The 25,162-nt window shown below is 40.6% G+C and overlaps 2 protein-coding genes across 5 annotated transcripts in view; one reads left to right on the top strand and one right to left on the bottom strand.

Annotated features, from left to right (window-relative positions):
• frmd3 (FERM domain containing 3) overlaps positions 1-15,439 on the bottom strand; it is a 62,130-nt gene extending 46,691 nt beyond the window's left edge. For all 4 annotated transcript variants that reach the window (XM_085368378.1, XM_085368376.1, XM_085368379.1 and 1 more), the window contains exon 1: positions 15,335-15,439. In XM_085368378.1, the coding sequence (XP_085224504.1) occupies positions 15,335-15,439 (105 nt within the window). The remainder of the gene's footprint in view (positions 1-15,334) is intronic.
• Positions 15,440-17,854: 2,415 nt separating this feature from the next.
• Positions 17,855-23,970, top strand: LOC146621369 (gluconokinase-like). The gene is made up of 5 exons (XM_085368374.1): positions 17,855-17,892; positions 18,324-18,354; positions 18,502-18,588; positions 22,749-22,792; positions 23,552-23,970. Exons 1-5 carry the CDS (start codon positions 17,855-17,857, stop codon positions 23,919-23,921), a joined length of 570 nt encoding a protein of 189 aa, XP_085224500.1. The 3' UTR covers positions 23,922-23,970.
• The last annotated feature ends 1,192 nt before the right edge of the window (positions 23,971-25,162 follow it).

Below are 25,162 nucleotides of genomic sequence, written 5' to 3'. Positions count from 1 at the left end.
TGTATTAAAAATCTTCAACAGCAGTCTTAGGTGGATTTCCCCTGTGGCCTGTGTTATATCACCACAACATCAATTGGCTGTCAGTAATCCTGTTTGCTGCATGTCCCTACTGGCTGGTCCAGGTTTACCAGTATATCACCAGTAACATTAGTCAAATGTGTCCAAGCTGCGATTCTCAGTGTGTCCATGTTCACCTGTGGGTTGTATGTAAATAACCTAGAAAAAAATCACTCTCTGTCTCTTTAAGCTGCACTTCTCCATCAGCATCCATGCATTTTGATGTGTATCTGTCTACATCTCTTTAGGATTTTTTTGGCTGATCCCTGACAACAGTGCTACGAAGATGTTAAATCTGAAGAGAAAACAGAGAGAGATCCATGGAGGGAGGAGAAAAATAGACGAAACGGAATAAAAACAGCCACGCTGTGAGCTGATTCCAGCCAGATCATCAAACGACACCTTTTCTCCGTCTAGTTCTCGGGCAGACGCTCGTGGAGCAAAGAGTGTTGGACTGACGCCAAGCGAGAATAAAGAGAAACAAACCAGACAGAGTGAAACAGGGCCAAACATACTGAGAGGCTGAGAGCAGCTAACATAGAGCTAAAAGAACGAGTGAATAAAAAAGAGAGACTGACTGGTGAAGCAGAGAGGAAGAGAGATGTAAAGAGTCTATGTCATGTCCAACAAGGCCTGAATACATATTTTATATATCCAAAGGCTGGGCATTAAAGATTAACCCAGTCATCCTGTCTCTACATGATCTCACCTAATGATGGCAAAGTGCTCTTCTCTCAGCCCCGCTCAAAGACAGAGATGCATACACACTCTGCAAATAGAACCTCAGTGTGGAGCGAAGTCAGTTTAGCACAAGCAAAGTGCACTTTGACATGTGTGCTCGAGTGTGTGTGTCCATCCACTACCATGGTTAACCTCCTTACAGCCAGTCCAGTCCAAATTCTGGCCAAATAAACAAAACAAAACAAAAAAAACCCATTAAGACACAGATGTTTTATTGTGTCTGTCTATTATTCATTTACAAAGCTAATTACATTTTGGGAAATGAACTTGGAACACATGGATTAATGCCCAATTGAAAAGTTGTGTGGAAACACGTAGTTTTCAGGGTTTTCCCCCAAATCTTCTATTTTAATTTGAGTATTTGAGTACTGTAGTTTTCGAATGTTTGAATGATTTTGCCTAGTCAGCATGAACATTTTTAAGTGTCTACACAAGGAACAAGTAGCAGCAATGTGGAGACCAACAACTAAAGAAAGTTAATGACACTCATCCATCCTCGCCTTTTTGTGACAAGAGGCGAAATAAGCAATGGCGGCATAAAATGCGTGGGTCCAGACTCAAACTTTACTCATCCTCAAAGTACTTGAAGAAACTACCAATGAGAGGGCAGGATGACAACCAGAGCCTGGAACGTCTGATCAGCCATCAGTGGCAAAGTGATGCAAATTTTCTAGGTAACCTTCTGATGTGTTTACCACCCTGTCATATCGCAATCATCTGCATTTTTATTGTCGTATATTAATTGTTGTCTCTGGCCATCACGTTGCTGATGTCATCACGCATCATTCTGCAATATTCCAGGTTCAGGTTGCCTAGGGAACCTTCTAATGTACCTGTCAACCTGTCATATGCCAATTAATGGCATCATTCACCTGCATTTCCTCACCTCAAAGTTGAGAAAATGTTAACTCAGGATCACCCACTTTGTGTTGCCAGCTGTCAGTTTGCCTGTCATCGATTGAACATCATTGACTATTACTGATGAGTTGCTTCCTGTTAGGACGTAACTCACCAACAGACCACATTATATGCAGTAAGTAACTGAATTATGTACATTAAGTGAATTAAAATAAAATAAACAATCGTGAAATTTTTAAACTGAAAATCTGAAAGTGTACATTGTGCGAGTGGGTGTTAAAGTGTCTGGTGCTGTAGTGAAGCCGAGAAGAATCAGGCTGGGATGTGTTAAGGGATGTGCTGATAGTTGCTTCCTGTGTAAACGCGACTCACCAACAGCCTTGGTGGACTCTGTCCTTGAGAAATCACCAGAAACAGTCATTGGTGGTCTTTCACTCCAGTAATTGTCTCACTTTTAAGCCTCTGTGTGGCCACAGCTGCAGCCTGACTTACACGTTTAGATTTTATCGCCATCTGTCCCTAAATTGTTAAAATTACTATGAAAGGTAAGGACGGGGAGATGCCATTTTCACAGATGCACAGAACAAATTGGATTTCAGACATGGGGGCGGACGAGATTCTGATTCTCCTCAGGAGAAATAGCCTGCTCTACCCCTTAATCAGGGCTTCAGTAATGCAAGTTTAGTCCAGCTTTTTATTGACTTGACTTTTAGAAGTCTATACCTCACTTCCTCTCTGTGTAATTACGCTGGATAAGGTTCTTTGCATTGTCATAGCAGCATGTGATGAGGATCTCTAGCAGTCTAGGGACTGACTCTTTAAGCAGCGTTTAAACAACTTTTTGAACATTTTGTGAACTTTGTGGGGGGTTTCAAGTACAACGTGCCAGAAAAAAAAACCTGAGACCAACTTCCTTTAAGGAGCGTCATCATGTCAGTTTTTGAGGTAAGCATGTGTGGCAAGTCACATTACCAGTATGTACTGACAATAGTGATTAAGGTACTCCCCCACCCCTGATGATACTCTGACTGTACAGTATGTAGTGTAGCTGAAGTTCATCACAGATATCTTATTTGTTCTGATCATGACTTTGTGACCACTACCAGTTCTGCACTAGGACCCTGGGTACATTGGCCTAGTTAAACAGCGCTTGTTGTTTAATTAACATGCATGCCAGCTCAATTATGACTCCTCCTTATCAACTGAGACGCAATTGCTTCATGACACGGCATACCTAATTGGCTGAGTTGAAACACTATGTGAAGATCAGTGTTAAATTCCTGTGATGCCCCCGTGAAGAAATCTACTCTCACTCCTATCTGCATCCTCTGGGTGGGTGGTGGGGGATTGAAAAATAATGGTTTGCCCTCTTTACCTCCACGCCAACCAGTTTAAAAGCCAAGTAACTGCCATTCAAACAAATGATACATTAATTTGTGGCTTTTCTCTCTTTGTTGTCATTGCTGCTGCTCTTCAGGGAAATTGAAATTTAAGTCACAAGTGGACCAATTCCTCCTAATTCCTCCTTTTGTGCATGTGTCCTATTATTCACAGTGCCAATATTTCTAAAGCCAGTTTGTGTTTACCACCCAACCCCCCCCCCCCCCCCCCCAGCTAATGAATGGATCAATCCAGAGGCTTGATGAGGATACTGCAGAGACAAATCAATGTGTGGGACATGGGATGTGGGGAAAGGAACACACGCAACTAGGAGATAAAAACAGAGTTTAAACTCTCCTCGTTATTTTGCAACACGACACTTTGCCTTTTTCGTCCCTTCCCCACTGTGTGACTGAACTGAATATATGGCATGTTCAGCATTGATTTGTTGCTTTTTTTAATTGAATACACAATGTTAACACTCAAAGACTATTTCATGGTACTCCATACATCATTACCTTTCCACCAAATGACTAATTTGATTTGCAGAGATCTATTCAATTTTTTATTCTTCATGGCTACTTTGACCATTTTGATTGTAGACCGCCAGAAGATAGACGGAGATAGTCGGCAGAGTCTAAAACAGATTTTTGAAGTAAGCTCCATAGACAGCGTGAAAATGCATAAGTTATCCACTGGGGAAATGCAGTTTCTATAATTGGAAGAAAGCAGCAGAGGATCAAACACTTCCTGTCTGGAGCTGGGTTATGCAACATCCACTTTATAAGTAGAGAAATCTTTGGTCTGACCTCAGCATCATTATCTCTCTAGCCTCCTATCATCACACCATTTACCCATAAATCTCTGATTAGGAGACCTATGCTGTCTTTGTTTTGCTTTTTTTTACTGAAAGGCGGCACAGAAAGATGCAGTGTAAAGAGAAAAGGCAGCATGCCGTGTGTCAGAATGAAACTCACACAGCTTCAGTATTGATCTCAAACGCTGCATTAGAGAGGGTGCTGATTTCACCTCTTCAACCAGTGACCCACAACAGTGATGGACTCTTGCCTGGAGCTACAGACCAGCTTTTCTTTTAAGCTCATTGTGCACTCATAGTCAGACGTTTACAGATGCTCATCATGGATGTCACAGTAATTTTGGGCTCACAGGTTTTGATCTATTTTGGATTGTTTTTGTAATCCACACAGGGTCACAAGTATACATGGAAAACTAAAAAATGAGGGACTTGCAAAAATCTATATAGTTTTGATGTGATGATTACAATATTATGTTTTTCCCTGACTGCCAAACCTCTGTAGAACACTTTTCAAAGACACATGAGGAGCGCTTCCCCTGGTTCATGCTGGTTACTATGATTGCAAAAGAAGCATTAAACTACTGTGAACTAAATAATTAAACTGAGCTCACACTGCAGTGACAAGGGTGTTTAAGTTTTTCATTACAAAACTGCATGAATTAGCACATCTTGTAGACAAAGTGTATAAGCAGAATTCAGCTGAGGTGGTGCAGCGACGTTATTGGACGGGCCTGAACACAGATGCCGTTTTCCTGCGATATAATGTTAATGTGCCTCCTCTCAAAATCATTATTTTTAAATATATTTACACTTGTACAATTTGGAGCAGTGCTCATGATGACTGTGACCTTGCCTCAGTGTGACAGGAGGGAAACATAATTACCCTATGATCACCTACAGTGCCGTGCTCCAGAGATTCCCATGAACACATTGTACATGAGCTCAAAAGCATGCACAAATTACCCTACGTGATCTTAAACATGTTAGATGCACACCTCGAGCTCACGGCTGGGGGCGCGGTCTGTTACGCTTTGTGATAAGAATAAAAAAAAGATCACTATATGGAGCAAGAGCAGCTCCTTGTGTAATGGATTGTCATCAGATTGCGGGAGAAAAGAGGTGTGACGATAATGGCATGACTGGAGATGCAACACTGCTGGTATGAATACAAAGGAAGCACCGACGCAGCTGTCTTATCTCTGCACCGCAGAATGTTTACATTTGTGCCAAACGATCGAGAAATCCACGAGAACAGAAAAGAGGAGCCGCGTGTGAAAACCTGTGAGTTATTGTAAACTGACTGTTTGCTCATTTGCATGTTTGAAGCACAAATTAGTCCATCATACGTATCCTCCTCTGTTTATGGTACAATACGTAAGGGTGTGCATTTCCTCCAGGGAAAAGAGCTGATACACCATGTTTGCACATTCACACGATGAGGCCATTGATGCCGTCACAAAAAACACACAGACTGTTTTGTTCTCTATGTCTCTGTTTTTCTTTTTTCTATTTATAGTCCTTTTCTAAATTCAGAAACAGTTGAAACGATGCTTTTTAAGATGTTTCGGAAATGCAGAAGTCTGTCGTCTGCTTCTGTCAGCCTTTGCATATTCAGAGAAATGTGGCAGAAAGCTCATTCTGTTACCAACAAACCATGAAAACACAAGCACAAATGTCGGTTGTTGGGTTTATGTACACAGCCTCACTGAAAGAAGCATTAATAATAACATGATTATCTTCATGCAATCGAATAAATTGAATGTAGCTGCTTGAAAGTTCTTTCTGTGAACTTGCTTTAAAAGGACAATATTGACAACAGAAACGGAGACAGGAGCAACCATCAATCTAAATCCTAACTCTCAGTTTGAGAGTATGGTCAGCATCTTTAACCACATCTGCCAGATGTTTTTAAAAGTGAGGGGGGAATCTATTAAGACAGAGCTTCAATAAACCAGATGTGATTGCAGCAGAAGATAAGAACACTGTCCTTTTCCTTATGCATGCTTTTTGTATTGCATATCTCCTATACATAGATACGTTTTTAAAAAGATGAAGAAAAAGAAAGATAACTCTCTGTGTTACAAAGTAATTACTCCCTATCATTAAATCCCAAATTAACCGTGATTAATCAAATTTTTTGGAAACCGGAGCTCAATTTCATGAGCCACACCCAGGCCTGATGACTGAAATAAGAGTTACATGGACAGGTTATTATGTAGCATTTAGGGGTTGTTGTTTTTTTCTTTGCTCTACTGGAGCACTCAAAGTGCTTTAAACATCATGCTTCATTCACACATTCACACCAGCACTTTGTTTTCTACACCTAAGAGCTTTCTGTCTAACTTTAACACACATTCATACACCAACATATGCATCAGAGAACAACTTGGAATTCGGTATCTTGCCCAAGGATACTTAGGGATGCAGACTGGAGCAACCACTTCAAATTAGTGAATGACCTGCTCTGCCTGTTGAGCTACGGTCATCTATTAACTACAGCCAGTAGAAACCATCTTCAAAAGAGAAGTAGGCTAAAAGATCTCAAATAGCAACACATTATGCCACAATCTACTACTCAAAAACTCAAAACAGATGAGAAACAAAGTTATGCACATCTATCAGTCTGGAAACAGTTACACAGCCATTTAAAGGCTTTGGGACTGCAGAGCATCATCAAAACGGTCACAGCACTGTATCTTTTTCACACCACTATATAGGAAGAACCACAAAATGATGTCTCGGATTAGATATTGGAAATTTTGTCTCTGTGTCAAAATTCTAACTCCTCTACACATTCACCACTGGATCTGTATGTAGGAGTGCAAACGTCTGACCGTGAATGGTCATTAACCTGCTATCTCTTTTGCACAAACTCACGGGCGATTGAGCTCACGTGAGAGGAGTGCAAGTCATGTCATGTGTCTTGCCTCCAGCACACATTATTCATTAACCACCATTGAAACCACAGAGTATTTCCAGTAGTGAGAGCACGTCTGAAGGGGACCATGTCCTGCTGTGAGAAAGTCTAATGACCAATATTGTCTGGAGTTCATGTGTGGTAATAAAAACAACTGTTGCATTAAAATGTTTAAGTGTGTTTGCAGTGGTTTTCACTCCCAGTGTGGTGACAGCCAACGAGACCACGACACTGAACATCAGCCTGCTTTGTGTGACCTACTTTTTCCACTCCTACTTATTTTTTGTCTCTTTTTCCATTTTAAAATCCCAATTTTTCCACCTTTTGTGAATTCTTTTCTGTTTATATACCGCCGCGTGTTCCGGTTTACCCCTCGCTCTTTTCTCTGCCCCGTCTTCCTTTTCCAAAATCCGCTCGCTCTGCCAGTCTCATTTCAAGTCTGTTTCATGTTTTAATCTTCTTAATCTTTTTTTTTCCACAGCTCATTTCCTTTCCCGTTCCTTCCAACACCCTGTTGATTTTTCGATGCCATTTTCACGGCTCGTGTTTCCACCCAACCATGTCATCCTATATTTTTTCTTGTTTATCATCTCATTTTTGTTTCCTATCCACCCCGTTCTTTTGATGTGTCCCTCCCTCTCTATCCCCTGCTGTCTCATCTCTTACTGCTGTCTTTCAGCTGCAAAAAGAAAAAAAAGATTATTTCTCTTCACTCATCTTCGGGAAAGCATCAAAGAGGCACCGGCAGGAAGGATAAGAATAGAAAACTGATGCTATTTATAAGCTTCTTCAAAGAATGCCTATTAGCCAAAACAAGAGCACTGCCTCAGCTTTATTTGAACACATACAGACAGATGTCTACAGACACCTCTCCTTGACCAGCTGGAATGGAAACACAGTGAAAAACAATGCCATAGCTGATATGCTCCTTTAAATAGACTGTGTTGGGGACGTATTGATGACCTATACTATAATAGAAACAACGCATTTATTACAAACTTCAAAAAGTTCCCTGTAATCATGCTTTTGCACTGCCATATCAGTCTTTCTCTTATCTGTAGCAAATTAATGTCCATAATTGCAGAACTTTGGCTCGGTGGCAACTTTTAAATCTTTCATGGTCCCTCCAAATGCACACACACATCCACGTTTGCACACACCCGCATGGTGTAGCGCTGACAGCTGACTGATGTTGGCCTCATGAAGCACAGTGATCTCCCTTAATTATACATGATCTGTCACAGAGGAGAGGGACGGAGAGAAAGAAGAGAGTGGAGGAGATGGGGGGGGGGGGGGGCGAGGAGACAGAAAGAAGATATTGATGAGAGGCAGGCAAAAATAGAAAGTGAGAAAAGGTGGTCGGAGCGGTAAATGCGAAGCTGAAAATGGAGCAGAGGATAAGTGGGGTGAAAGAGGGAGCGGGAGTTGGAGGAGCGGAAAGTTAAGATGCCGGGGGAGATGATAGAGAGAAAGAGGAGAAGGACAGAAGAGAGGATGGGAGGAAAACGAGTGAAAGGAAATCAGAGGACGCCACCGTGTATTGATCTTGACGTCTCCCCTTCGGCTGGTTGGACTTAACATTGCCACTGAACATGAGAGCAGCAGGTTGGACTCATTCACCTCCAACCTCCAGGATGTAGGCTGCAGGCACATGCCACATATCCCCACTCGCTCTCTGCCTGCCTTATACACTGCTGTCAATATGTTCTCCTAAACATGATTACACTCTTCTGGAGGCTGTCACTGTCCTGTATGACAATATTTTCCCAGTCATAGACCATAGGCTAAGAGAGAGAAATCCAGTCGTTCTTCCTGATACACACACAACCGCATCCCAATCCATATTACTATAACTAGAACAGAAGTGCTCGTCGTATATACCTCTCAATATTGCTGAGTCAGATTTATATGTATTATAAAAAGTCTTTCTCAGAAGCAAGTCTCCTCACTCAGCAGCAATCTTAAAATGTCTCCTAAATGGCCACTTATCTGGGAACTTATTATCAATCTGGTCATTAAAACTGGATCAAATCTGATGAAAAAACAAACAAAAAGTTGAAAGGTTTAAAGACTACGAGGCAAAACTGTATCGTTTTATATTTCATATTTCTGTATAGTTTTCATATTTATATCCTGTTCATAGCCTGTACATACTTATAGTTATAGCATATTCATAACATACCTTCATACCGCGTACATTGTAACATACCCATAATAGACCCATATTTTGTACCCTCATACTTATAACAGACCCATTTCTGTAATATATCTATATATTTATATTATGGCTAAAGAACTTTCTGGATGGATGCAAAATGCATTTCGTAGCCTTGTACTTGTGACATGACAATGACAATAAAGTTGAATTCTATTCTATTCTAAACATGGTTTTAAAAAGCTTTTGTCCCCTTTAATTTGTCTTTCCAACTTCATATTTGCTGTTGCAGGTTCTCCCAACAGTTAGATTTCAGGTTTCTTTGAATGCCACACAGTACACGATTTGTTTTAGGCTGTAAATGAGCCTTTTTAACAAATTTGTGCACTACAGTGAAGAAAATTGAAAAAATGACAGTGATGTTATGTGTCCTGTGTTCCTCGTAATCATATAACAGTCATACACAAAAAACGAAGTGTTTCCCCTGATTCAACAGCCTGCAGAAACACCTTTGGCAGCAACGGTGTGTCTCAGTGTCTTTATCAGTCTCTCGCGTTGTTGTGGAGGATTTTTGGCCCACTTTTCATTACAACTTTGCTGCAGTTCATTGAGCTTTGTGGGCTTTCATTTATGCACAGCTTTCTTAACATCCCACCACTCAATCAGCTTGATGTCTGCACTTTGACCGGGCCATTGCAACACTTTGATTCATTTCTTTTTCAGACTTTCTGTTGTAGATTTGCTGCTGTGCTCGGGATCATTGCCCTGTTGTATGACCCAGTTTCTGCCAAGCTCCAGCTGCCCAACAAATGGACTTGGTATACATAGAAAGTCATGGTCGACTCAGAGCCTGCAAGGTGCCCGGTCCTGTGGCACAAAATAAGCCTAAAATGTTGTCCCGTTGCGCTCGGTATGAGGTGTTTATACTTGATTTGTTGTGTTTGATGTTCTCCAAATGTGGCTCTGTGGCTCTTAAAAAAGTCACGCCTTTTCAGTCCATTTTTAATTGTGCATCATGAACTTTGACATTTATCATGCTGAGGCCTGTGAACTCTAAAATGTAGCTCTTGGTTTTTTTTTTATTATTTATCTGAGCATTGTAAGGTCAGACGTTGGGGTGAAATTTCTGGGGCGATCATGGCATGGTCTTAACACCAAACTGAATGATCCAGACCAGCAAACTGCCAAAAATTGTGCTCCATAGAGATGTTTACACTTGCATGAGTATACCTGGCTGCTACGAGCCTTTTTAATTCCAATGGAAATAAAAATTGTGAACTTTTTCCCCCACTGGACAGAGTCCAGTGAAAACTTTCTTTTTCACATGTTTGTAAATGACTAGAGCTTTAAATTAACCTATTGTTTTACTAGGTTGGTATACTTTCAGGTTTTGTCCAGCCCTGATTATGTCAACACAGTTGAAACCCAGTTTAATTTTTAATCATTTGCTCTTTGCTGTTTGTGAAATGCAAAAACAAAAATAAAAGTCACCTTACCATATCCACTAATGTTTACATTTAACTGATGATTTCTCAAACAGTTTCTGGCATTCAGCATTTAGAAACCAGGGCAACAAATAAATATACATTTAAAATAAAAGAACAATTCAAAGCAATGGAGAGAGAGAGGTGAAGAAGAGAGTGCAGGCAAGGTGGAGTGAGTAGAAAGTGACAGGGGTGATTTGTGACAGAAGGATAGTAGCACAAGTGAAAGGGAAGGATCGCAAGATGGTTGTGAGATCTGCTGTGATGTATGATGTGGAGACAATAGCACTAACAAAAAACAAAAATGAGGAGGCAGAGCAGAAGGACAGCTCAGATGGAGTGTTTTGAGACAAAGTTAGAGAGGAAAGGCTCTAACAGAAGAGTATGCAAGGGATAACAGGAGGCAGATGATGTGCTGTGGTGACCCCTAAAGAGAGCAGCCAAAATATAAATGATGAATTCATACCTAACCCCATATTTTTATCAACTAATAACAATGACAAAAAAGCATCAGGGTGATCTATAGTCAGGTAAAGGTCAGCATAACAGCAGCAACAAACACATTTTCCCTACATAAATCTGATTTAATCAATTTAAGCTCAGCACAAGCTCTTGGAGTTAAAGTCTGATATTTTCATTAACGGACACAAAGATGTGACGGAAAAACAAACGCTTTATTCTGTTGGCGCATTTTTTCAAATAAATTAATCGTTCAGACTATTTTTATTGTCGACCTGAAAAACCATCTCCCAAATCAGTCAGTAACCAGCAACAGCTTCACAACTGCGAGGCCAAAGTGAAAATCCTCGGGCTCTGTAGAGACTAAGGAAGCCACAAACGAGATGGTGCACCTGGATGACACACTGATCAGCCGTGTCTGACGAATTATAGTCTGACACCAGCTTTCTTAAGCAGTCAGTTTGCTTTCTCTTTATACTGCCAATTAACCTCCAACATACTTCAGTAATAAACAGCACCATACACAATCATGAGCAACTCCAGCTTCAAACTGCCTCAGTGTTTGGTAGCGCTTCATTCTCTTGACTGGATAAAAATTGGTTCTTATTTATAGAACTGAGTCCTAATTGGCTCCTACAAGCTTTCCAACAACAGAAATACAATGCGAGTGTTATCTGTATCACCGGGGAAGAATGAGATTGAAAACTTCTAGCAAATATTGACACTTTTTTCTTCTACTTGATTAAAACTTCAAACAACAGCCTTATAAAAATCAGTCAGTATCGCCTCTTATTTATCTTAGTTATCGAGCCTCTTTTTGGAGATTCTAAAGTGCAATTCCACCAAACGTGATGAGCAGAAATCGTATATTTGTTACATTTAAAGCAGACAGTAAATGCACCACATGTAAGGAGACCTCCAGAGTGCAAGAGGTTAAATTTAAGACCATTTATTCATAACTTTCACTGTAAAGAAAATAAACTTATCATCCCTTATCGCGTCCTTTATATTAAGCCTGTTTTATATCATTCATGTTTACTACCTACACTCACCGGTCACTCTATTAGTCGCACTTTGCTTTTAGTGTGTTGGACCTCCTTTTGCCTTCAGACCTGTCTTAATTAGCAGCAGGCAGCAACAAACAGCAGCAGCAGTTGTTTTTCAGCTGCACATCCATGATGAGAATCAGAGAAAGTGGCTACACTGTGATCATGAAGTAGCAGTAACACTCAGGTAGGCAGTACCATTTAAATTATGCTTAATTGATGATAATATCCCCCACACCAATACATCGACAACAACCTGAACCTTTGATACAAAGCAGGATGCTGTTTATGGTCAATTCTGACTCTACCATCCAAATGTCACTGCATAATCTGAGACTCATCCAATCATGCAACCTTTTTCTAATCTTCTATTGTCCAATTTTGGTGAGCCTCAATTTTCTTATTCTGACAGGAGCGGCACCCAGTGTGGTCTTCTGCAGCTTTAGCCCACCTGCTTCAAGGTTTGAGATGTTGTGTGTTCAGAAATGGTCTTCTGCATACAAATGGTTATTTGAGTTACTTTTGCCTTCCTGTCGGCTCAAAGCTGCCTCATCATTCTCCTCTGACATCAACAAGGTATAGGATAGGTGTACCTAGCAAAGTGCAAAACGACTGCAAAGTTACTTGAATTGTTCAAGTCACTTGAACATCCCTTTGTTTTCTGCACTGCGCTGGATATTGCCTTACAAGTAATTATACTGGGTGGGGTGTTTCGAGACTTTAAAGTCTTCAGGATTATCTATGCAGTGCCAAATACTGTGTCCCCAAAGGGAGCAGCTAATGCACCAGTGTCTTTAATCCAGAGTCAACTGAACTGATGCCTTAGAGAAAAGTTAAAGGAATCAAGGGCATCCCAGACTGACATTACACTCTATTCAGTCGTGGTTTGTGCTCAGAAGTACATTTTAGGAACTATTCAAACACACAGTTCTTTCAATTTTCCTATTTTCATTATATGTTTGTCATTTTATTCTGACCTACATATGCAGGACAATTGGGAAAAGCTGACAAAATAAGAAATGCAAAGAGGAAAAAAAAAGAGCAGATAAAGTAAGAGATGGAGGTCTCCTAGCAGCGGTAAGAGGAGACGCGTTGTTGTTGAGAAGCAGAAGTGTAGCATGAGGAGCACAGGAAACATCATGAAATATGTAGGAAGGAGCAGCTCAGCACCGGAACACAAAGCCATTAAAGAAAGCCCTGGAAAATGCAGTCAGCTAGAAATATAAACGTCCATTTCCGTATCGTTCATAAATACTCTCGCGCATGGATAAAAGCACACACACGCTTTCACATCTCCTGGAAAAAAAAAAAGTAAAAGCTTTAATACTCATGTACACAGTTTAACACATTCTTCTGCTCTCAGAGACGCAAGCACGAAACTGTACATGCATTATCAGCACTAAACACAAAGAAAACAGAGCCAATCTCGTCTCTCCTCTCTCTGCTCTCCTCCTTCTCTTCCACTGGACCTGAAGATGTTTTTTAAATCATTGATTGAGTACATGCAGGAAACCAGCAAGACAGCTAGTCTGACATGCAGCAAGTGCTCTCAGTCTTTCGGGTTAAACAGCAGACCAGCGGACAACTCGCTCCGAAGGCGGTTTAGGGCGAGAAGAGGTGGCGCTCTGAGCTCTGAGCATTCACTTCGCCCTCAGCCCCGTACAACTCAGGCTTGTCAACAAGGTGCTTCAGCTGTGTGGAGGATTTGGTGCAGTGCTGAAGATGTAAGTGAAAAAAACCATAGCACAGTGCAATAGAATCCAGTCATATTGTGACTTGGCACTTATTTGCTGTTCAGCATTTCATATATTTTTATGTGTAATAATGCATCATAAACTGGAAGACTGACGGGATTTTATGTTTATCTCTCTGGCAACAGCTGCAGCTCAGGGCTGGAGGGGCTGAGCTGGAATCTATACTTTCCTTTGTTCAAGCAGTCTTAAAACGTCCCAGCGTTAGATCTCAGGTGAGGATAGTTAAAGGATTCATTGATTGGATCCAAGGATCGGGTTTTACAAAGCACATTGATTTGGATTTGACAGGATTTCAGTTTTGTTGTGGTTTTAATTTTGTGCTTCGGTTATCAGTCTGCCTGAGCTAATGTCTTCACTTAAAGATGAAATTTTCATTTCAGATTAAAAAAAGATTACTGATCAGACACAGTATCACCACATACTGGACAGTATGGCAGATTTTATTTTATTTTATTTTTACAACACATGCCCTTTCTGACATACACCGGTGGGATTTGTGTCTCTTTTCAGAATCAAACCAACGATATTTTGCTTTTTGGACAAACGTGGGACCAACTACACTAGGAGAGTAGCAAAAAATGTCTTCTTCTTCTTCTTTCAAATAAGAGGACTTCTGACAAACACATGACACATAGCAGAGCAAAGGATGCTTTTGGAAAGACTTATGCCACACCTTTATGTGACATTAAAGATATTAAAGCACAGAGTTGATCTTTTCCTGTTAATATTATTCACAAGCCCATTTTTAAAGTAATGAAAATTATTTTTTTCTTGGTATATATGTGGGTACATTTATTTTAACAGAAATTAAAAAAAACTGAAAGTAAGTTGCAGATCTTTTCAGCAGCTCATGTTAGGTCAAACTGCAAAAAGCAATTGAAAGTGATAGTTATAGACTCGGTTTCTCCACAATGGAGATAGCTCAGCATAAATACCTGCATCACGAACTCAGTGCTTTACAGTGACTATCTTCACTGTCTGATAAAGACACTTGCTGCTGCTGCTGGTAGAGGGTATGTATTATCATCTCTGTGGCAAACAGAAATGAGACCACACAAGTAAAGCACATCAGTGTTTCCGTCTCTCTTCCACTCAGCCAGCCACAGCCTCTCATAATTGCAATCAATAACTCAAACAGTTTCCGTCCATGTTATCACTACTATCATCATCACCACCACGCCCATGGCGCTCCATCGTTTTATCTTCTATAAATCAAAGTTCATGAGACTTCACTCTATGGCAGTCACATCTAGCCACGGTGACCACAACGCAAATGCATGGATCGCTACTGGGCTTGCTGTTTTCTCTCCACTGCCTGAATCGTCTGAGCAAGGCAGCAACCTTTCCAGTAATTTACAGCAGAAGGGAAATTAAGGAGAAAGCTCTTATTAAACGACGAGTCATAATAATAATAATAATAATAATAATAATAATAATCATCATCATCATCATCATCATCATCATCATCATCATCATCATAATAATAATCATAATAATCATAATAATCATAATAATCATAATAATAATAAGCGTGAGGTTGTTGCAGCCCCCTAGTTTTAATTCTCCATGCCTGCGTAAAATTGATCCACTGCGTCCACGTGACATTCGCAATTATCAAAGACTACGAGATGGACTGGTAGATGAGACGCGCAGGGCTTTAATCTACCTGAATGCTGCAGGAGATCTCGGAGTCGTCCAGTAACCGGATCGTACAGAGTATCTCCTGGTCCAAGGAGCGGAGGCTGGGGCTGCGAAACCGGAGCATTTTCATCCTTCTGTCGGTTCTGTTTCAGCCCCTCATGTCGGAGGTTCCACAGACAAGACCAGACGCGCGCAGAGGCTCACGCACACGGATGACTCACGCACACGCACGCGTCCGCGTATACATTGCCGTTCAGTCGGGTCTTGTCACCCCTTGAGACGCCCTTGGAGATGAATAGGTGGATGGGGTGGTGGATGGTTAGATGGATGGATAAGAGAGCGGATGGATGCAGCAGAGAAGGATGGGAGGAGAGCTTTCATCCGTCTCCAGCCTGCCCACTGATGGATCTACAGGACGGAGGATGGTTTTCCCTCTACTCCTCCTCCTCCTCCTCTCTCTCTCTCCCTCTGGCTCAACCCCACTTCACAAGTGTCTTGTGACCCTTCTCATTGCTCCTCATTGCAATTACGTCCAAATGACACGGGAGACCTGGCGAGCGTAGATTGCCCTGCCCTGTGGATACCCTTTGATTATAACTATTTACCAATTATAACAAGTATTATTTCAGAGGTTGCTGATGCTGCAAAAACGGCATCTTTACCTTCCATATGTATTTAAATGTTTGCGTTAGCGATAAATAATAAAACTCATATAATATATATGCATTGTTACTGATATTTCCTCATTGTAACGACACTCAAACTGAGATTAAATAATTAATTTAATCGGTAATGACGTCAGAGTCAATTTCGTTGTAACGCAACACCGCGGTCCCTTTAATTGTTAACGTAAGCGACGTGCTTAGTGCGTCATCACGTCCCTTAGCAAAACAGCCAGAGGCCATGGTCAAATCGTTCGTTCACGGGATGTTATCGCCTCTTTCCTGCGCCGGAGTCACGTTTAGCAGGCAGGTCTCACATTTTTGTTACTGTTTGTTTCAGCTTTTCAGGAAGGCTTGATTTTTTTTTCGTGACGTAAAACCGAGGCTAGTTTTTCTTTAACGAACAGCAACTGTAAACGTGCTAAAGTCTGCCAGTAAAGATTGAATTGAATTTTAGTGGGAGGCTGCACTTCAGCTGGACTTCCGCGTTTAAGAACTGATCGCTTTTTATAGCTACGGAAGCTCCACCCGTTCATTATAACGGCGGCATCGGTTACAGTTTAAACGTCCAGTTAACTGGACAGAGCAAAAAAAAAAAAAAAAAAACAACCCAGCAGATTAGTCCTTAAGGAAACTATCATCAGCTGTAGAAAACATTTATGCATGCACTCATCGGCCACTTTATGAGGTATCACGTTGGACCACCTTTCACCTTCAAAACTACCTTAATTCTTCATGGCATGAATTCAACAAAGTGCTGGAAACATTCCTCAGATGTTTTTGCTCCACACTGACATGATAGCATCAGGTGCAGATCCCAAAGATGCTCTACTGGATTCAGATCTGGCGACTGTGAACTTATTGTCATGTTTAGGAAACCAGTGTGAGATGATTTGAGCTTTGTGGCTTGGCATCCTACTGGAAGCACCCATCAGATGATAGCAACACTGTCGTTATAAAGGGTTTAAATGATGGTCAATTCAGTTTCAAGGGGTCCAAAGTGTGCCAAAAAACCATTCCCCACACCATTACACCACCAGCAACAGCCTGTACTGCTGTTACAACGCAGGACTTGTTGTGAGCTTTGTAGTATGCATCAGAAGATGGTTAAACTGTGGTTATAAAGGGATGGACCAATGACTCCAGAAAACAGTCATTGGGATGGACGTGGTCACCAACAGTTCTCTGGTAGACTGTGGTGTTTACTTGAAGCTCAGTTGGTACCAAGGGGCCCAAAGTGTGCCAGTGAAATATACCCCACACCATTTCCACTCCATCTCTAGCTAAAGCTCTGATATAAGACAGGATAGATCAAGAATTTCATGTTGTTTACACCCAGATTTCTGACTGTGTACCATCCCAAAGAACTGATGCTCATGAGATATTTTCTCTTTTTTAGACCAGTCTCTGTAAACCTTTGAGATGCCTGTGTGAGAAAATCCCAGCAGATCAGCAGTTTCTGAAAAACTCAGACCAGCCCACGTGATACCAACTAGCATGCCACATTCAAAATCATTCAAATCACCTTCATCTCCCTTTGTGATGCTCCGTTTGAACTTCGGCAGGTTGACCACATCTGATGTACTTAGTTGCTGCTGTGTTATTGGCTAATTAGATATTTGTGTAAACAAGCAGTTGAACACGTGTGCCTAATAAAATGGCCAGTTAGTTCTCACGATTGTCATTATTAATTTGACTTAAGTAAAATGTTCAGTGGGTGCTTTTCACTTCTAATGATGTATTTTTACAATAATTTATTAATATTGATTTAAACTTTAAAGCTCTAAAATCTTACAATCAGATATATTTATTTCCTTTTTCTTGTTTAATCCTTTTCAGGAAAAGCCTGCTTTAAATATAGTGCATGAAGAACCACAACCAGGATGATCTACATCATAATGGGAGTCTCGGGTTGTGGAAAGTATGTACACAGTATGTTCATGTATTTCATGCATAAGTTTTGTGAAACAAAAGTAAATGAGCTGTTTCTGTACCATTATAACCATCAGTATATAACGATACCCTGTTTAATAGAGATTATATTTACAGACAATGGCAATTTTATTTATATTACACGTTTTATTACATGTAAACTCAATGTGGTTAACACACAAAATAAAGACATAAAAACAATGTCTTAAGACAGTGAAAACAGCACAAAAAAGAAGTAGAAAATTCTCACAGCTAAAAGAGAAGGTCCAAAAAAAGTGAATATTTTCAAAATTAGTTAATAATAATATCATATTTTTATGATATTAAAGGATGCTGACAGTTGTTTTATTGCAACATTTCTCAAATGTTGCTAAACCAGTTTTGTCCTTGATACTCTTTATTTATTTATTTTAAATATAGAAGCACCTTTGGGATCTTCCTATCTGAAAAGGTAAGTAGCCTCAACTCTAACCAACAACCTCCCTACACACACACACACACACACACACACACACACACACACACACACACACACACCCCTCCCTCTTGGTTCCTTGTGTGCCTAATACTCTTCTGTCCATGTGTGTTTACCCATCAGCTGGGTTGGCCCCTGTACGAAGGGGATGACTTCCACCCACGGGAGAACATCGAGAAGATGTCTCGCGGTGAAGCGCTTACAGATCAGGTCAGCCCAGGTGTGTGTGTGTGTGTGTGTGTCTGAGTGTGAGTGTGCATTCTGTCTGCTTCACTTACATGTCAATCATTTATGGCGTTCAGTCTCTCTTCTGTCAGGACTAAATAACTCTGTTTGACTTACAGAAATGCACAAAATCCACAAGTAGCCGGAGGGAGCTTCAGTCGTGCAGACAGTGAAAGCAGCAGGGAGCGATGCTGAACTTTTCATAACAACCGTCAGTCCTGAAATTCAGTTCAGTCATTTATTATCTGTTTGTTCAGGGCTCATCTCCTCCCCATCCATGCTGACTTTTTAAATAAAGGGAGCCCTCCAAACAATTGTCTGGCTTCCTGCCAAAGTTGAGTATACAGGCTTACAGGCAGAGGAGCCCCCGCCAGCATTTGGCAGCAGTTCACCGGTAGCGGTGTTTGGTGGCAGATGATAACCTCCCACTCAGAGGTCTGCTTTGAACAGCGAGGAGAATTACCCAGGGACGTGCTCCGTCCAACCCTTTGGCATATTTTAAAAATTGTCAACAGTTGGCAGTTTGAGAATAAATGATGTGCGAGGAGTGGAGCAGAAATGTAAATACAGGATTACTGTCAGGCTCTGGCAAAATGTGTCTTTCATGCTACTATTAGAGTTGGCAGGTTGAGGTTGGCGTGACCAAACAGGACATGAGCGCGCTCAGAAACCTGCATGCAAGGGAGTGAGTCAGATCTGTGCAGCCTCTGTGTTCCTGAGGAGCTTGCATAGGTTGAACCACATGTTTGATTGTCAAAAGTGAGAGAAGTACCTTCTCTGGGTTTAATCTGCTGAAAACTGTTACCCAGAAGTTATTGTAATAGTCATTAAATCACATCTTCATTGACGGATACCAAAGTATTCTAACTTGTAAATGAGAGTACAGGGAAGGTCATCAAATGTCTTTTTGAAGGAAACAGACAAGATTTCAAGTCTTTTCCAGCATAATTCAAAGATTCTCAGTGGGCTTTAAAGGTGGACCCTGTGGTGTCCAGTCACAGAGTTAAAAAGATGTCTGACGCTTCCATAGTCACTTTCATAATTTGAGCCCGATGAATCCTGTTATTGTCATCTTGGAATATGCCCCTGCCAATAGAGATGAAAATATTAATTAATGGAAAAACCTGATCGTTAAGTAGGCTCAGGTAGTCAGCTGACCTCATTTTTGGGCACATAATGTTGCTGAACCTTAGACCTGACCAGCTGTAGCAACTAGAGATGGACCGATCCGATATTACGTATCGGTATCGGTCCGATACTGACCTAAATTACTGGATCGGATATCGGAGAAAAATAAAAAATGTAATCCGATCCATTAAATATCACGAAAGCACCTCACAAAACTTGCCACACGCCGTAACTCACCTCAGAACGTTAGCACGTCGGAGCAGTATGCATCACGTGATAGAGCGGCTGTGGCATGCGGGACCTGTGGTGGTCTGGATAGCATTTGGAGCTTCGCTAGCAACCCGGCATTTCATCTCCGACAAAGTTATCCCGAGAGAAGTAAAGCAAGTGTGTAAGTCCATCTCTGAATGTTTGTAAAGCATTCCTGCGTTAAGCTTAACAAGCGATATATGGAGCGACTGCTTCTTCTTGCTGCTACTTCAATCATGAAACTGCTTAATGATCAGCTGATCGGCTTTTCTGTCGGGAGTCCGTGTCTCTAGTTTGCTTTTGGCCCACTTTGCACCAGAAAGAGGAAACCAGCGGCTGAACAACAGCAGCACGTTTAAGCTTGATCAGCTGTTGTTAGAATGTATTTAATATTACTTTCTACTCCAGGATCTTTTTCTACGTAGCTGACGGCTGTAACTGTGCAGGGGCGGATCTAGCAAAGTTTAGCCAGGGGGGCCGATAGGGCGTTAACAGGGAAAAGGGGGCACAAAGACATACTTTTCTTTCTTATTCTCATTTAAAATGTCGAGCTTTTAATAAATAATTATCTGACACCCAAAGTTTTAATTTGATGCAAAATGAATAGAAGTCCATTACTGTATATAGTAACTATTAAGTATAATATATATACCCTAGTAAGCTATAGTACTTTTTCCTTTGGGAAGGTACCATCTGTGCAGTCTGCAATTTTGTTGAAGAAAGATGTTGAATCTATTTAATATTTCTTGAAAAATAATTGATTTCTGTGCATTTTTTTTCACACTGCATCAAATTAAGGTTGATTACATCGATTAAGCATCATGAGGTGGAGTGTGAGGGGTGGTTCCCTATTTTTTATTTATTTATTTTTGTTGCTGGGAGTTGGAACCCTATTAGTTAGGTTGCTTAATATTTACGCTAAGTACTCTTTAAAATACCAGAATAGGGAGGATGGTGCAGGTTTACAGTTTTTTACAGACGCTAGGACACATTTCTCAATACTTAGGTCACGTTTGCAAAACTCCTCACACAGTGAGCACAACAGAAGTCTATGTGGGCTAAACTGAGGACCAGTTATCATTGTTTTGGCACAAAATGCATTCAATGACTACATCTCTCAAATTTCATGAATCATCTTCTCACTCAGACACAACAACTGCCAAAAATCTTTGTACGTACAGGACATTTTGCATGTGCTTACATACTGTTTTCAAAACTGTTAAACTTATGGCCAAAACAATAACACAATGCAAAACTTGAAAAGACAGCAAAATCCAACAGCAATATTTTATTGAAACATATTTTAAATCTAAAAATGCAGTTTAACCAGCCACAGCTTATTCTCATTGTAGATGAACATCTACACAGGTGTTACTCCTTCAATTTTTCAACTCCTTCAATTCTGGCATGCCAGAAGATTCTTTCCTAGGTGCATTGCCCTAGATGACATAAGATGTGATGTGGCCAAATGGAGAAGACCGAGTAGATTAGCATTACTATTGTATGTGTATCAGTGGATGGTGTGTATACAAATTCTTGTATTTTGGGATTACTTAGTGCAAAAAAATAAAAATACATAAACAAATATTAACGAATTCTGCATGATGTCTGATTCATTCCAGTAACATATATTGAAATTATAAACAGAGATGTGTCCTTGTTTTACACAAGAAAACACTGTGTAATGCTACATGTTGTTAGTGTTTTTTAGGTCATTGTTTTGTGGGTGACAAAGTGTGTTTGTCGGCTGTCAACCTTTGCTAGTGTTCTGGAAGAATGAGTTTATTTGAGACCTGAATGAAGTGTTTTGTTAGTTGTAGTGCATTTTGAATGTGAAATGAACTGCTTTGCCAAGCTGACGGTCAGTTAGGAGGATTGTGTGAAGAGTTTTGCAAAAGTGACCTAAGTATTGGGAAATGTGTCCTAGCGTCTGTAAAAAACTGTAAGTTTATTAGATTGATCAGTATTGCTGAACTATGAAATATTTTTTTTTGCATACAGGTATAACAGAATAGCTTTAGTGTAGTTGTTGTTTTAAACTTGAGTATGAACTTATACAAAATGCAGCAAGATATTTAAAAAACAGTTTTGTTGATTAAAAAACACTATATCGGATTCATATCGGTATCGGCAGATATCCAAATTTATGATATCGGTATCGGTATCGGACATAAAAAAGTGGTATCGTGCCATCTCTAGTAGCAACCCCACTTCATAACAGGCTCGTGTGGTAGGGAGTGGGGTTAATGACTGCAGCACTTCATCCTCTTCTCTTCTTACCCTTTACCGTTTTCTTTCCACTCATTACAGAGTAGATCTGGACTCCTCAGACCACATGACCTTTTTGTTTTGCCTCCAGGAATATCAGAGCTCTTTTTTCCCCAATTAGCGTCACTGATATATGGTTTTCTTAAGGCCACGAGTATTTTACAATTTGCTTGATACAAGTCAATAATTTGACCCTTTTTTTCCACAATGTCTTTCAAAATGTTTCTTTAACAAATGAGGAGCTGCTCACGTCGTTAGTTTGTGTTAAATCATTTGTTGCCAGCCGAAACACGATATTCACCGCAGTAATTACCCAGGGGAAGGCTCTTAGTTATTTGTGTAGTTAAATCCATGTGGTGACTTTTCTTTTAGCCATATATATATATATACACACCAGCTGGAAAACTATTTAAAGGAGTTAAATACACAATCTTAAACTAAGCTGTGCACAACAAAAATCAGTTTTTGTGTTTAGTGTTTGCATTTCTTTGTCTCTGCAGGACAGATTGCCGTGGCTTCTCAAACTACACGAAGTCATTCAGAGGTGAGCGCTAACCAATCTCTACAAATACATAAGTTCTATCATTTCAAAGGACACAACATTGGCTTTTTTTTAACCCATCAGCCTTTTAAAGGTTGATGTGGGGGGTGTTGTCATCACATCAAAGGTTACAAAAAGGAGGGCGAGGCGGCAGGATTTTGACCTCGACCTCACAGTCAAGGTCAGAGGTCAAGTTTTCTAAAAATCTTGTGACTGAGGGGGTAAAACTGATGGCCGCCAGTGTTTTGTGGCAATTTACCCTAATATCTGCTGTAAGCCAATTGCACACACACACGTTTCATGAAAACAGGTATTTTTTATGACATAAAGGAGATGATGATGGGTTTAGAGGTAGAGCTGAAGAGCAGAGGAGCGAGGTGAGAATGTGCAGGCATGAAATTGTCGAGAGAGAAAAAATGTCAACGATGGTCGTGAAAATTGAGATGAAAACCAGAGAGCCAGGAAAAACAGTTTGGGGAGTAAAGACAGATTACGTGAGGAAAAGAGGTGAGGGAGAAGCAAAAAGTGTGTCGTCTTTTTCTAAAAACGTCAGCGGCAACATCAAAGAGTCCTTCTGCTTAACTCTTCCACACTCAGATGCACTTATTTTTCTCCATCCGCTCGTCCTTGCGTCAATCTTTTTCTCTTTAGTTGTTGAGACTAAAGTTTACTTTAAGCTTATTTTTTTCAGTCTGAACTTCAGTAGTTATTCATTCCTGCCCTCAGCAACTTTGTACATATGTTCATGTCTTCCTGTCACAGAGAGAGGAGTTCAGGCTCTGATGCTCTCCTGGTGTGCTCTGCACTGAAGCACCAGTACAGACGGATCCTCCTCCATGGCTCCAAAGCCCTCACTTCCCCTTCGGAGACAGACCAAGAAATCTTCCCTCCGGCTTCTCCTGATGTCTTTTTTCTTTTCCTTCGTGGTGACTATGAATTCATTTACCAGAGGATGGTGGCCCGGAGGGGTCACTATATGAAAGCCGACATGCTGCGTTCCCAGTTTGATACTTTAGAGGCTCCGTCTGATGAGGAGAATGTGTTGACACTGGACATCCAGAGGGGCATCGATGATATGGCTGTGGAGGTTGAAAGGCACTTAATCGACCACAGGTCAGGGCTACCAGCGTAGCCTTGACCACCACAACAGACCACATGGGATCCTTAGCAGCTGTAACATTGATATTCCAGCAAATATTCAGGATCCTGCAGGATTACATTTGAATGACTTTGGTGATTCCCTGTGTGGCTCTCCACAGCAACCAGGAAGTCACAGTTTCCACTTATTTGAAAACATCCAGCATCTACTCGATGGACTGGCACACGAGCTTGACAGTGGACATCAGATGTTTGCTTTTTTTCCCTCTTTCCCTTGAATATCTTGAAAACAGTTGAGCAGTAGATGAATCCACATGTTCGATTATTATATTGTCACAGATGCACTTCCTGATGTTCCCCTCCTAGTTACCCAGGCTTGGACAAAGACTGGAAAGTTGTGACTCCACGAGGCTGGTGTGGTGTCTCCTTCTGGGGTCCCTGTGGGCATCTTTAGCATGTAAGGTGAATAAGTTAAATACAACATGGAGCCCATTTTTATATAAACTTAAATCTATATAATTTTACAGAAATATAACATCTCTGTAAATTTTGTAATAGATTTAAAGGCCTCGGGAGTAATAAAAAGTATGATTAATGCCTTTATTAGGACAAAATTAATATTTTTAGATACTTGAAAACTAAATACCTACAAAGCTGTGATAGAAATGATTAACATGTCAACATGACAGACTAAGATGATGAACATCAGTGTAATCACACTGTCATGTGACATTTTAGCACCAGCAGTTTGCCTAAGTAGAACAACACAGAGTGTGTGGCCTTTACTGTTGTTCTAGTCCCTTTTGAATAGCTAATTAATGTCTGGTTTGTAGTGAGGATGAGAAATAAATCACTGTTTCAGTGTTGATGTAAAACCACAGAGTGTGGCAGGCTTGACGAGCTCACTAGTTATTTAGTGAAGAGTGGAATACACAGTATGTGTGATTTTCGAGAGTTCTAGCTGGTTGCAAACATTTAAATATTTAGGTGCCATTCTAATAAATGCATTGTGTGTATGTGTGTAAGCTTTGAAACTGAACCGGTTTGTGCGTATTTAAGGATGGTATCTTTTAAGAATATGCCATGGTGAAGATAAAAGGTTTTTACAGCCTGCTGTGATTTCTGCCTGTGGGGGTGTGTCCTGCCTTAGGTACCGCCCTGCTGTACTGCTAAGACCAGAGTGCTTAATTAAGGCCAGATAGATTTGTGTGGAGTGGAAGATGGTGCTAATTGTTTTTTGTTAAGTGACCAGCTTTTAGGTTTTTCTGTGTTTCT

Source organism: Diplotaxodon limnothrissa, linkage group LG12 (assembly GCF_057381915.1).
Source record: "Diplotaxodon limnothrissa isolate DT_005_m linkage group LG12, D_limnothrissa_male_GT1.1, whole genome shotgun sequence".
Classification (NCBI taxonomy): Eukaryota; Metazoa; Chordata; class Actinopteri; order Cichliformes; family Cichlidae; genus Diplotaxodon; species Diplotaxodon limnothrissa.
Note: the sequence above shows the minus strand (reverse complement) of the source record. Positions and strands in the feature narration are given on the sequence as shown.

What these genes read in the sequence shown, in the direction of transcription:
- LOC146621369 (XM_085368374.1), top strand. Translation starts at nt 17,855, where the DNA reads ATGATCTACATCATAATGGGAGTCTCGGGTTGTGGAAA. An exon ending in GGAGTCTCGGGTTGTGGAAA is followed by an intron (nt 17,893 to 18,323) that starts GTATGTACACAG and finishes TTTTAAATATAG; the next exon opens with AAGCACCTTTGGGATCTTCC. An exon ending in GGATCTTCCTATCTGAAAAG is followed by an intron (nt 18,355 to 18,501) that starts GTAAGTAGCCTC and finishes TTTACCCATCAG; the next exon opens with CTGGGTTGGCCCCTGTACGA.